This window comes from Orcinus orca, chromosome 1 (genome assembly GCF_937001465.1).
Source record: "Orcinus orca chromosome 1, mOrcOrc1.1, whole genome shotgun sequence".
NCBI classification, from domain to species: domain Eukaryota; kingdom Metazoa; phylum Chordata; class Mammalia; order Artiodactyla; family Delphinidae; genus Orcinus; species Orcinus orca.
The window spans coordinates 174,105,035-174,119,817 of record NC_064559.1 but is presented as its reverse complement, the minus strand read 5'-3'; the positions used below and the strand labels follow the sequence as shown (position 1 = coordinate 174,119,817).

At 39.8% G+C, this 14,783-nt stretch overlaps 1 protein-coding gene across 1 annotated transcript in view; it reads left to right on the top strand.

The window, feature by feature from the left end:
- Positions 1 to 5,269: 5,269 nt before the first annotated feature.
- LOC101272359 (cytochrome P450 4A11-like) overlaps positions 5,270 to 14,783 on the top strand; it is an 86,241-nt gene continuing 76,727 nt past the window's right edge. The window contains exon 1 of the mRNA XM_049694246.1: positions 5,270 to 5,446. Within this exon, the coding sequence (XP_049550203.1) occupies positions 5,270 to 5,446 (177 nt within the window). The remainder of the gene's footprint in view (positions 5,447 to 14,783) is intronic.

The following is a 14,783-nucleotide window of genomic DNA, read 5'->3' as shown; positions in this document are numbered from 1 at the left end:
AACTCGATATTATGCAAGTATACTTTTGATCAGATGACTTCAATGTCCTCTTCAATTCAAGTATTTTGAATTTAAAATAGTTTTGAAACTATTTTTAAAATAGAAGATAAGAGACTAGCTCTTGAAATTGTAAAATTGAGTGATATGCATATAATTCAAAACTATGATCTGGAGACCTTTTTATGGGATTTTTAGGAGATTTACATTTTGTGCTCTTCTCTGTTGTGGTTTGAAATACCACAAAATGTGAAACTTTGCATCTACCCCTAACCTTTCCTTCTTCCTTCTAGCTCAAGACTAGTGACTGCACCAAGGATTCCAACCTCTCTCCTAAGAACCAGGGTAGCAGGGAGACCTTAACTTCCACTCTCAAATCCCTAACTAGGTAACATCCTGATTTTCTCTTTCTCAGAGCCAAACTTTTCAGGGTGGTTAATACTTTCTCCACAGTCTCGACAAGTTGCCATCATGTTCACTGCTCAACCCACTTTATTCTGGCTTCTGTATCTATCATTTCAACAACTCTTCTAACAGTTACCACTGACTTCCATGACACTAATTCCAAGAAACACATTTTATACTTGGTCCTTGTTGTCTCAGGAGCGCTTGACATCCATCTTTCTTTTCACGTGTTTCGACACTCCTTGTAGGCCATAACCCTTGGTGCTCCTGGTTTCCTTCATACCTCTCTACTGGCTCCTTTTCCTCCTCTGAAGCCTCACACTTCTCTACCCAGCTTTTAAAATATTGGAATTACTCAAGGTAACAGAGCAACACGATTAGACACATTCATTCAAAAGTCTCCCCAATTCACTGGTTGTGTCATTCAAAGGGACTGGGGAGAATAGTGCAACTGCTGTGTCATACAGGTGATGAGGAAAGGAGAAAGGACCTTGAAATTCTCAGTCTGGTGATAAGGGGCTTAGGGCAAGCCCCTTTCCTTTTTTCGGATTTAATTTCTTTATTTGGAAGACAGGACAAGGTCTAGATAATCCATGTACGTCCTTCCAGTTGTAGCATTTATCCATTATACTGTGTCTCTTTGCTTATCAATCTGTCCCCTCCACCAGACTGTGAGCCGTCCCAGGGAAAGGCCTCCCTTGATTCACCTTTGTATCCTGGCATGGCTCAGCACTAGCTGGTATACAGGAGGCAGCAGTGAGTGTGGGGACTGAGTCTATACCTCCTTCCGGAACATTTCCATTCTCTTACCTCCAGGCTCTTGCGGGAGAAAATAATGGAACTATGAGTCCTTGGCCCTCTGTATGGAACCTGCTATGTAAATTCTATTGGTTCCTGTTTTTTAACAACTTGCTTGCCCATGCCCTCAACATTAGCCATAGCAGCTGTTCCAGATCACCACTCTGCTCAGGCACTCAATCCTCCCTGCCCCTGCCAGGGCAGATGACGCCTCCGAATCCTCTAAGAAAATTGAGGTTATTTGGCATCAGAAATCGAATCTGTCCACTCCCTTCCCCTTTCTTGTCTCTTATACATCTAACGTGTTGGTCTTCCCAGTTGGACCCCTTCACAAACTACAACTACTGTTTTAAATTAAGAGCAGAACAAAGTGATTTCTACCTAGCCTCAATACGTTCATAAAAATGTCCATCTGTGGAGTTTCTGAGCCCCATCCCACCCAGCTCATCCATTCTATTCAGTGCCCATTCATCCCCTGACCCCATTTTTTCTCTCTTATTGCCCCTTTCTCAGCACTTTTCAGCACCATCTCCCTTATGAACAAACACCAGGCTCCCTGTCATGAAAACAGCCGTCATTTTAATTTAGTCTTCCTCTTCTCAGCTCCTTTCCCCACTCCCTGCCCTATGTTTATTCTCTTAGTATACAAACTCCTTGACCTGCAATGTCTCCATTTCTTTGTTGTCCCCTTGCTTTGGAGATCATTTCTATATTCCTCATTCTGCTCTTTCCTAAGTCTCCCCCTTCTCCCATACGTCTTCTTAGTTCAAGTAAATTAAATAACTGTAAAACATCCACTGTGTGCCAAGCCCAAATCTGAGCTCCAAGGGAATCCAAGAGATGAAAAAAACAATGTTTGAATCACCATAGAGTTTCAAAACCTAATTAGGAAGACAAGTTGTATATACAAAGAGATACATAAAGAGGCTGCGTAGGATTGCTGATTGTGGAATGAATAGTAAATGAAACCATGAACAAAGTGTCAAATGAGAGCTATAAAAATGAATGCTTTAATTGTTCACAGGATAGATTCCCATGGGCGGGTGGTGGTTAGAGAAGCGTTTATAGAGGAGGTGAGTCATGAACATGGTTTTGAGAAGAGCACGAGACACACAGGACAGGAGTTGGGGGGTGTTGGGGAGGGTGGTGTTAGGAATATTGATTCTTCTTCCTTTGTCTATCTCAATGAATAGAAACATAGGGATCGTCCTAGATTTCTTCCCTACTGTGCCCACATCCAGCCAGTTACCAATTCCCATCAAAAATACACTCCAATATTTCTCCCACTCATTCTGCCTCTCTGTCCCCTGAAATTCCCAGTCCAGGCCATCATCACATCTTATCTGAATACTACAATAGCATTTGAACTGGTCTCTTAGTTCAGGTCTTATACCCCCTATACACACACATAATTTGCTTCCATAAGTGTTAAGATCCTGGGACGTGGATTCCTGAAACTGCCTCCTTACCCTCTGATGTCCTTGAGCAAATTGCATAATCTCTCTGTGTCCCAGTTTCCATATATGTAAAATGAGGATAAGTAAAATGCTAATACCAACCTCAAATTTTTAATATGAGAATTAAATGAGCTACTACATATAAATCACTTTAGAACAGTACTTGGCACTTCGTCGGCACACAATGAATATTTACCTGCTATTATTAACCAAATAGTCATCAGGGTGCTCTACTATCTAAACATGTAACTTTCCATCTTAAATCCCTTCAGTGGCCTAAGTAAAGTCCGAAATCCTTACCTGGACCTGCCAAGCATCATTATCTGTGTTGCTGGGGGCTTTTTCAATGCCCCCTGTCCCCTGTATTGCAGCTGAGGAAATTTAATTCGGTGGACATTTGCATATGAATGCCAAGAGAAGGAAAAATCCCTAAAATGGGATTTTTGAGTCGCAGTAAGTATGGTAAGCCTTTCTTTGGCCAGAATAAATAATTTTCTAAATTCCTGTATCTCCCACTGTTGGAGTGGGTTGTAGATCTTTGCTCTCAATTAGAGGTAGAAAGAACACAGGTAATATCATAAGGAAAGTTTCTACTACATGAAATGGAGTTGTGGAAAATCCACCTCTTCCAGGCTGGTGGGCTGAGGCAGGAATGGGCAGAGGCCGGGAAGCCAGTGTTCAGGAGAGTAACTGATTTCTCCCACCGAGGTGCAAATCCGGGGAGGGGGAGTTTTGGATAGATGAGGGAAAAGTTGAGAGCACAGAGTTCCTTTTTGGGAGGAACCAGAGTGAAAATGGCAGTGAAGCAGAAAGAAGGCCTGAGCTAGCACCCTCAAGCCTCTTTTCGGTTCCAGGGTATATTGTAAAAAGCCCCAAAGTTCCTTTGTTTTCCAAGGAAGGACATGAAATGCAGCTGATGGACTGGCCAGGTCTCAGAGGGATAACACCTCCAGCAAGAGCCTGGGTATGACTGGGTCAGCTAAGGTGTCCTCAGGCCCTGACCTTGCCGAGAGAACTAACTAGAAGTTCACCAACCCAGGGACCAGACAAGACTAGATCTCACGAAGCTTAGACTAGCCAGGACCCTAGGCATGGATCTGAGGTCTTCAGCTCGACCACCATGATGCAGTCTTATGAAGGCCACCATACACTCATCATGATTTGGGGAAAGAGCAGGACACAGAAAAAGAATCTGAAAAACGAAAATGCCATGAGTCTCCCAGGAGAGACTGTATAAACCAGAAGATTCGGAGACACTGTCAAATAGCAACTTCTAGCTGAGGGACGGAGGTAGGCAGGAGGTGGGAAGATCTGGAGAAGAGGGAGCTGAAACACTTCATGGGTGCTGCGCGATGGTTTCAAAGGGCCAGCACTCGGTCCAGATGAAGTCATCCTCACTGGAGTGTGTCTTAACTATTACCCTGCCAAGTGAAATCTGGCTCCAGAGACTGGGGTTCCCAACCTGAGGAGTGCAAGGCAGTGAGGAGAGGAGAGCAGGGAGTTGTAGCAGAGACTGGGTTTATTGTTCTGGGCTGTAAATCCAACACCTTACATGTGCCTGTTTTAGCATAAATCAATGAATGAATAAAAGAATTCTGGGCAATATGTAAAAAGCAGGCTGGGAGTGGGGGACAGCAGCTTGGGAAGTTAGGTCCGTTGGGTCCTAGTTTACCATCTGATAGGTAATAAGTGCTAAAAACTCATCACTTTCTAATTATTTTACTATATTTTACCATTATCTATAATAATAGATGAGCTTGAGATTAATTACGTCTCTTGTATCCAGGGCTGGCTTCATGGGCCCCGGTCCTGAGCAGTCACACGGGGCTCTGCACTCAGAAGGGTGCTTGGTTTAATGCTCTGCTGTCATCAACTTGAAATTGTTAATGCATTTTTAACAAGGGGCCCCACGTTTTCATTTTGCGCTGTGGGACCCACAGATCTTGCAGCGGGCCCTTCTTGTGTCCGTGTGGGGGAAATACTGTATGATGGTAGCTACTTTGCATCTCTTCCCAGTTGAGTGTTCTGGGTCCTCTGCTGGCAGGCTTGAAATAGGACATGGTGGACATTGGCAAGCACCAGAAATCAGAGTGAGAACCAGTTGTAAAACATTTACCAGCGCACCACTGGACAGGCCACGCTCTTCAGGCCTAGTGATCGTACACACCCACTACCAGCCCCCAGACACCTGTGGGGTTTGATAGCATTTCAGTGGGAAAGAAGTTCTGTTTTTCAGAGCAGTTTACTAGTTCTTTGTGGCAAAGAAGAAAAACAATGACCTCAGCTTTGGCATTATTTCAAAACTTAAATGCAGGCCTTCCGTGATTGAAAACTGTCACAGTTGAATTATGACACTCCATGAGAAGAAAGTGTCCTGAACGAAGGTCGGCACCAATTGATAAAGGGCTAGAAATCCAGGAACTCACGCCTGCCTTCTCCGGCCAAGCCAGAGCTGCCCCTCCCACCGCTCCTGCTTTCTCCGGGGGAAGTGGGGATCTTGCCCGAGGGCTCAGAGATGCGGTGGGCTGGCTTTGTCCCGGAGTGAGTGGATGGATCCTCCCCCAAGAGCCAGGCTACAGAAAGCTGCCCCGCAATCCGCGCAGCGCAGAGCGATGGAATCCTCCTGGCGCGAGGCGCACTGGGCAAGGCCCTTTGACCTGGCGTTGGTGTTCTGCTTGGCCCCGAGTCTGCTGCAGGCCGTCAAGCTCTACCTGCAGAGGCATCGGCTGCTTCGAGACCTGCGCCCCTTCCCCTGGCCCCCCACCCACTGGTTCTACGGGCATCACAAGGTAGATAGAGGGAAGGGAGGGGTGAAGGAGGATGCTGGAAACTGGGCGGGCAGAGAAGTGGTTGTTTCCTTCCCTTACTCCCATCCCTCCCATCCCTCCGTCCTGCACAGACCTCTCCTGCCCCACCTGTGGCTCTCGGCATTGTCATTACTCCAGACTTGTTTTCTCACAGCCCTCCAGGGAAATGGAAACACCCTAGAGCCACTAGAAAGGAAGTTTGGGGGGCTGGGAGGGGTTATTTAAAGACACAATACGAAAAAAGAAGGCTCTGGTGTAATTCAGGTCTAATTGCTTCACCCGTCTCTTGCATTTATGTACTGTGTTTTAAAAAGCCTTCCGCATATACTGCTAAAAATAGTCGGTTATCCTAAATAATACATGTTAAGTGCAGAAGATACACAAAATTGGACACAGTAGTTGCCACCCTTAGTCCTTTCCAACCAGAGATTCTTGTGAAGTAGGGAGCAGCCCCAGCCAATCACACAAAAAATATTGACTAATTGGAATTTGCAAAGTAGAGAGAGACTCCTTACCTTTTGTTCTCTCCTGTTCTCTAAATCCACTCCCCACCCATTCCTTGTTTTATTCATTCAACCAACTTTGAGTGGCAGTTGTGTGATAGGTGCTAAGATTACAAAGAGAAGACAGATGCCTGCCCTCAAGGGGCCCAAGTCAGATGTATACTTAGACCACAAAGGGAAAATGAAAATACAGGGTAATGAGTGCTTTGGCAGAGGCCTAGGGACAAGGCAATCTTGGAGGGAAGTATATATCTCCACCTAGAGGAGAAAAAGTTCTATGAAAGGCTGAGCAGAATCTTAAAGGATGGGTGGGTGGAGAGGGTGTTCCCAGCAGACCTATTGTGTGATCTTTTGGCTCCCCCACTCCTAGTCCCTCTTCCCTAAAGCAACCACTTTCCCTTCTTTTATCTGTTTATTTAAATCCTTACCTGTAAGATAATACTGGGTTGGCCAAAATGTTTGTTTGGGTTTTTATATACGCTCTTACAGAAAAACCTGAATGAACTTTTTGGCCAACCCAATATTACTACATTGCATTTCTTAATTTAATAATTTTAGTTATCCATCTATTAACTACCTTATGATGAGTAATCACTTACACCCATCTTTCATTGTCCCAATATAGTGATATTGTATTTTTTATTAAATAGAAAAATTATTATTTATACTCTTTTGATTATGTAAATGTTATTTATCACTGACCTAATGGTTGATTTTGGTCCTTTTCTCATAGAGCTTTTTTTTCCCTCATGGTGTTGTTAACTTCCTCCTTTTCTCATTTGCTTAGTTTTTCAATATCTATCACTATTTTTTCCCCAAATGCTTTAATAGGCCTGTCAAACACATCACAATAATATTTCCAAATATTGGAACATATCAAACAATCTATCAGCCCATATGTTTTTCTGGAGGCGTTTCTCCCACAGACTTCTCCTCCTGTTCCAATCTGGACTGGTTGCTCTCTAGACCTGGTACACAGATGTTGTGCTGTCCTGTGTCATATCTCCTGTCTCCTGGACATTATGCCTTTTTTCTTCCTAATTTATTTAATCATTTTTACGGGTGACTTCTTGAGAATGAGTGAAGGAATGCCGGGTGAATTTTTTGAGCTCCTGAATCATTGTAAATGTCTTTATTATAATTTTGAACTTGAGTGATAACTTGGTTGGATATAGAATTATACTTTGGAAATAAATTTCTGTCATAATTTTGAAAACATGTTCCATTGTCTTCTAGCTTTCAGGATGACTTGAAAATTTCTTATTCTTTTCCAACTTTTTTTATTGTGGTCAAATACACCTCAAATAAAACTTACCATCTTAACCATTTTTAAAGTGTACAGTTCAGTGATGTTAAATACATTCATAATGTTGTGAAACTATCAACTCATCCGTCTCTGTAACTCTTTTATCTTGTAAAACTGAAACTCTTTACCCATTAAGCAGTAACTCCCCACTTCTGCCTTTCCCCAGCTCCTGGCAACCACCATTCTATGTTCTGTCTCTATGATTTTGACTACTCTTAAGTATCTCGTACATCGTGTAGTATTTACCTTTCTGTGATTAGCTTATTTCACTTAGCATAATGTCCTCAAAGTTAATCCATATTGTAGCATATGTCAGAATTTCCTGCTTTTTTAAGGCTGAATAATATTCCATTGTATGTATAGACCACATTTTGCTTATCCATTCACTTAATGGAGTTGGTGGACTCTTGGGTTGTTTCTACATTTTAGCTGTTGTGAACATGGGTGTACAAATACCTCTTTGAGACCTTGCTTTCAATTCTTTTGGGTAAATATCCAGAAATGGAATTGCTGGATCATATGGTAATTCTATTTTTAATTTTTTGAGGAACCACTGTACTGTTTTCCACAGTGGCTATACCATTTTACATTTTCACCAGAAGTGCACAGGGGTTCCAGTTTCTCAACATTCTTGCTAAAACTTGTTATTTTCTGTGCTTTTTTTTTTTTAATAGCGGCCATCCTAATGGGTGTGAGGTAGTATCTCATAGTTTGATGTGCATTTCCCTAGTGATCTGTGATACTGAGCATCTTTTCATGAGCTTATTGCCATTTGTATATCTTACTTGGAGAAATGTCTATTTAACTCTTTTGTTCATTTTTTTGAAATTAAAAAAATTTTAATTAAAATTTTTTTATTGAATGAAAATTCATTATTTTTTAATAAATTTATTTATTTTATTTGTTTATTTTTGGCTGCGTTGGGTCCTTGTTGCTGCTCGTGGGCTTTCTCTAGTTGTGGCGAACAGGAGCTACTCTTCATTGCTGTGTGTGGGCTTCTCATTGCAGTAGCTTATCTTGTTGCCGACCACAGGCTCTAGGCACACAGGCTTCAGTAGCTGTGGCACATGGGCTCAGTAGTTGTGGCTCGCGGGCTCTAGAGCGCAGGTTCAGTAGTTGTGGTGCACAGGCTTAGTTGCTTTGCGGCATGTGGAATCTTCCTGGACCAGCGATTGAACCCATGTCCCCTGCATTGGCAGGCGGATTCTTAACCACTGTGCCACCAGGGAAATCCCTGAATGAAAATTCTTTAAATTCTTTAGTGCTTTACAATTTTCAAAAGTTTCACACACGATTTCATATGATCCCCTAATAACCCTTTTTCCCCCACCCCTATATTGCCCACCCCCCTCCCCACTGGTAAGCACTAATTTCTTCTCTATATCTGTGTCTGCTTCTTTTTTGTTTTATTCACTAGTTTGTTGTATTTTTTATATTCCACATATAAGTGAGATCATACAGTAGTTTTTCTCTGTCTGACTTATTTCACTTAGCATAATGCCCTCCAAGTCCATCCATATCGTTGCAAATGGCAAAATTTCATCTTTTATGGCTGAGAAGTATTCCACTGTGTGTATATATATACCACAATTTCTTTATCCATTCAGCTGTTGATGGACACTTAGGTTGCTTCCATACCTTGGCTATGGCAAACAATGCTCCTGTGAACATTGGAGTGCATGTATCTTTTCGAATTAGTGTTTTTGGGTTTTTTAGGATATATACTCAGGAGTGGAATTGCTGAGGCATATGATAGTTCTATTTTTAGTTTTTTGAGAAACCTTCATACTTTCCACAGTGGCTGTACCAATGTACAATTCTCACCAACAGTGTACGAGGACTCCCTTTTCTCCATATCCTCGCTAACGTTTGTTATTTGTTGTCTTTTTGTTGATAGCCATTCTGACAGGTATGTGGTGATATCTCATTGTGGTTTTGATTTGCATTTCCCTAATGATTAGTGATGTTGAGCATCTTTTAAAGTGCCTGTCGGCAACTGCATTTCCTTTTTGGAAAAATGTCTATTCAGTCCTTTGTTCATTGAATCAGGTGGATTTTTGTTGTTGAGTTTTAAGAGTTCTCTATATATTCTGGATATTGATCTCAGATGTATGATTTGCTAATATCTCCTCTCAATCTGTGGATTGTCTTTTTACTCTGTTGATACTGTCTTTTCATGTACAAAAATTTTTTAATTTCATGAATTTGTCTATTTTTTCTTTTGTTGCTTGTGCTTTTGGTAAAGTACCCAAGAAATCATTGCCAAATCCAATGTTGTGAAGCTTTTGTCCTATATTTTCTTTTAAGAGTTTTAAAGTTTTAGGTCTTTGATCTATTTTGGGTTATATTTTGTATTTTTGGTAAGGGTACAACTTCATTCTGTTGCATGTGAACATCCAATTTTCCCAGCACATTTGTTGAAAGTCTGCCCTTTCCCCATTTAATGGTCCTGGCACCTTTGTCATAAATCATTTAACCATATATTAAAGGGTTTATTTCTGAGCTTTCTATCCTATTCCATTTGTCTATTTTTAAGCCAGAACCATACTATTTTGATTACTGTACTTTTGTAGTAAGTTTTGAAATCAGGAAAAGTGAGTCATCCAGCTTTGTTCTTATTGAAGATTGTTTGGGCTATTCAAGGTCCTTTGCTATGCCACATGAGTTTTAGAATGGATTTTTCTATTTCTGCAAAAGCATAATTGGGATTTTGATAGGGATTGCATTGAATCTGTAGATTGCTTTGGGTAGAATTCACATCTTAATATTAAATCTTCCAATCCATGAACATGGGATGTGTTTCCACCTATTTATGCCTTTTTAAATTTCTTTCAGCAGTGTTTTATAATTTTCGATGAATAAGTCTTTCACTTTGTTGTTTGGAAATACATAGTTTTCCAATACTTGGAAAGAGGAAGTTTCACTTCCTAAGTATTTTATTTATTCTTTTTGATATGCAGGCAGCAAAGCAGGCTCCAATGTCCACGAAAAAACCCTAGGTTAATAAATGCAGATGCTGATTATGGTATATATTAAGGTTGAAGAGTTAGGGACAGGACATTAACAGTGAATACTACAATTTGTTTGATACATCCTCTACCTCTCTCAATTTCTCTTTTCTCTCTTTCTGGAACTCCTATTGGTTGGAGATAAACCTTCTAGATCCATTTTTTAATCTTTTCTTCTTGATTTTATATTCCTAGAATTTCTACTAAAACATTGAAAAATTTTGACTGTCATAATTTTCATTTCCAAGAGCTCTGTCTTATTCTTCATCTATTCTTGCATCAGCTTCCTTATGATGCATTAAAAATCACCCTAAAACTTAGTGGCTTAAGACACAGCCAGCTATTTAGCTTATGATTCTGTGGGTCAGAAATTTGAGCTGGACTAGGCTATGAGGTTCTGCTGTTATGATCCAGGCTCAGTTGACCTCAGTTTGGCTCACTGATGCATCTGCAGTCAGCTGCTGGGGCAGGTAAAGGCTGGCTGTCACCTTGGGTGCCTTCTTTCTCTTCCATCTAGTTTATTATCCTTCAGCTAGTTAACCCAGCCTTGCTCATATGGTATCGGGGTCTCAAGAATAGCAAGAGACAAGGCTTCAATGTGCAAGTGTTTTCTAAGTCTCTGAGTCATGTTTGCTACTCTCCCAAAGGAAGACACATGGCCGAGTCAGTGTGGGAGAACACTATCAAAGTGTATGAATACAGGGAGGCATTAACAAATTGAGGCCATTACTACAGTCAATTCAACACATTCCTCTTTGGTATAGAATCCTGATCTTGTTTCATGAAATGCTATATCATGTCTTTTTTGAAGTATTAGTAACTTTTTTCAGTGTTTTTTCTGTTTGTGTATTAGTTATCTATTGCAGCTTAGCAAATTACCCCCAAGCTTAGCAACTTAACCCATGGTGATTATCTCACACAGTTTGTGAAGGTCAAGAATTTGGGAGTGGCATTGATTAGGTGGGTGAGTCTCTGTGAGAGACTCAGGGTCTCTCCTAAGGTTGCATGGGGTTGGCTGGGGCTGCAGTCATCGCAGGGCTCCACTGGAGCTGGAGAATCCACTTTCAAGCTCACTTACATTGCTGTTAACAGGCTATTGACCAGGACGCTTCAGTTCTTCCCACATGGACCTTTCCATAGGGCTGCTCACAACTAGGGTGACCCACTTGTCCCAGGTTACCTGGTTGTCTCCTGATTTTAGTTCTGAAGGTTTTATCTCCCGGGAACCCCTTCAGTCAGGCAAGGTGGAAGGGTTAGTCACCCTACTCTCAACAAGGCAGCTTGTTTCCCTCAGAGTAAGATGTGAGAGAGCAAGAGTGAGAGAGAGAGAATCTAAGATGGAAATTGCACTCATTTATAACCTCATCTTGGAATGTTTATACCATCACTTGTACTGTATGCAATCAGTCACACTGGCAAATCCGTGTACAGTGTGGGAGGGGACAATATAAAAAGATGGGAGATGATTGGAGGCCATTTTGGAGGCTGGCTACTGCAGTTTCTTTTGCTTTATGCCTTTCTTCTTGGAGGCTATCCTCAAATGTCAGATGCTCTTTGGCTGTCATTTCATTTTCTAGAGTGAGGCACTAAAGATGTTTGAAGTCTTGTGTACAGAGCGAGAACTTTCCCTGAGAGCAAACCTGTTGGAGGACCCAAACTGCCAGTATCTGTGGTTTTGTTTTTATTTTATTTTTTCCAGTTTCTTAGAGATGAATCTGCCTTTTATTTAGGAGATTGCAGATGACTTCTGGCATTCTGGGAGCAGAAAAAGGGAGTTAGGGATCTAATCATTTGTTATGCAGTCTTTCATTTAACTCCTCTATTTTTAGTCCAATGATTCATCCCTGCCCTCCACAATGCCTGATTTCTTCCAGTCTTAGAGCCTCTCTGGTTTAGTTTTTCTAGAAAATAAAACCTCTGATCTGTTGTGGGACTTAAAGGGGGTATTGCATGGGGAGAGGGTGGAGACCTGGGGTTGAACCAGCCCTTCCTTTAATCTACTTCTCCTTTAAGTTACTGCTCTCTATGTAACTTTTTTTTAATTTAACCTGATTAACTTTTTCTAAACTTCTCATTCCTCAACTTCCATTTACTCTGTTTCTCAGTAGAGTTTGATTTTTACCTTCCAGAAACTGGAGTTGAGAAGGAGCTATCAATCAGAAGTTGGGAATAATGAAAATGGACCAAGAGATCTGTTCTACCAGCTATTGAGAATGATGTATTAACGTAGTGCTTCTCCAAGTATTTGTAGTGAAGAACCAGTTTTTTTCCAATCTCTTGTAGATGTTTACTTTCATTAAAAAAAAAACAACAGAAATTGCAACAATGTCAAGTTACTATAAAAATTTCTAAATGCTATGCTCAGTTTCTATAATTATCTCATCACGGACTGGTTTATGGACCATGCTTTGAGTAACATTGTGTTAAAGTCTTCCACTCTTATTGTGAATTTCTTTATTTCTTTTTTTAGTTCTGATGTCCATTTTTGTTTTATCAATTTTCAAGATATAGTATAGTGTGCATACAGATTTTGAATTATTATATCTTCCTGGTAGACTAATCCTTTTTATATATGAACCATTCCTTTTTATATCTAGTAAGACTTCTTGCCTTAAATTCTACTTTATCTGATATTAGTGTAACTACACAGACTTTTTGTTAGTATTTAAATGATACTTTTAATCCTTTATTTTTAACCTTTTGGACTTTTTGTCTTGTGTCTTTTGTAAGCAGTATATAGGTAGGCTTTTAAAAATATATAATCTGACACGTTTTGAATTTTACTTGAAATAATTAGGCTATTTACATGTAATATAATTACTGATATGTTATTGATTTTTTCAGAGGATAAATTTATTTGATATTTGAAAAGAACTGAGACGATGTCTGGCACTTTGTAAGTGCTATGTAAGTGTTTGTTAAATGAAACATAAGTTCCACCACCAGACTGTGACCACTATAGGGTAAGGCACTAACCTGTCTTAATTCCATGTCTTCAGCACCTGGTACTTTGTATATTCCTTGTTCCTGTTCCCTCTGTGCTATTTGGTTTGACTTGTCTATTACATACTCACTAGTCCATTGTTAAATCAAATCCCATTCTTCACTGACACCATTACTATATTCTATCAGCTGATAGATGAATTGCTTCATTGTAATTTTTGTAAAGCTTTATTGAGATATAACTCACATACCACAAACTTTTACCCACTTAAAGTGTATAATTAGACAGTTTTTAGTATAGTCACAGAGTTGTGTAATCATAACCACAATCAATTTTAGAATATTTTTATCATCTAAAAAGACCCCACAAAACCTATACCCTTTAGCTCTCAGTCCCAAAGCACCCCATCACTCATCCCTGGGCAATCATTAATCTACTTTCTGTCTTTGTATACTTGCCTCTTAAGAATATTTCATATAAATGAAATTAAGTAACATGGTCTTTTGCAACTTGCTTCTTTAATTCAGTGTAATGTTTTTAAGGTTCATCCATGTTGTAGCATATATCTATGCTTCATTCTTTTTTGTGGCTGAATAATATTCCATTGTATGTATGTACTACATTTTGTTTATCCATTTGTCAGTTGATGGGCATTTGAGTTGTTTCCAATTTGGGGCTATTATTTGAACATTTTTTAACATATTTTTTTGTGGGTGTATGTTTTCATTTCTCTTGGGTATATATACCGAGGATTGGAATTTCTGGGTTAAATGGTAACTCTGTGTTTAACTTTTTGAGGAGATACCAGAGTTTTTTTCCAAAGTGACTACACCATTTTGCATTTCCATCAGCAGTGTATGAAAGTTCCAATTTTTTCACATCCTCAACAACACTTGTTATTATCTGTCTTTTTTATTATAGCCATTCTAGTAGGTATGAAGTGGTCTCTCATGGTTTTGATTTGCATTTCCCTGATGACTAATGATACTGAACACCTTCTCATGTTCTTCATTGGCCATTTGTATATCTTCTTTGGAGAAATGTCTGTTCAGATTATTTGTCAATTTTTAATTGGGTTATGTGTCTTTATTATTGAGTTGTAAGAGAGTTTTTAACGATATATATTAGCTACAAGTTTCTTATTATATATACGACTTGCAAATATTTTCTCCCATTCTGTAGTGTCTTTTAAAGCACAAAAGTTTTTAGTTTTAAAGAAATCTAATTTATCTGTTTTTTTCTTTTATTGCTTGTGCTTTTGGTGTCATAGCTAAGAAACAACTGCCAGATCCGAGACTAAGTCTTCATGTTTTCTTCTAAGAGTTTTATGTTTTTAGCTCTTTTATTTAGAACTTTGATCCATTTTGAGTTAATTTTTGTGTATTGTGTGAAGTAGGGGTCCAAGTTCATTCTTTTGCATGTGGATGTCCAGTTATCCCAGCACCATTTGTTGAGAAGACTATTATTTCTCTCAGTTGAATTGTTGTGGTACCTGAGTAGGAAGATTCCAGTCTTCCTCCTGTGTTTCTCCTTTACTCTCACATCACTACCACACTCA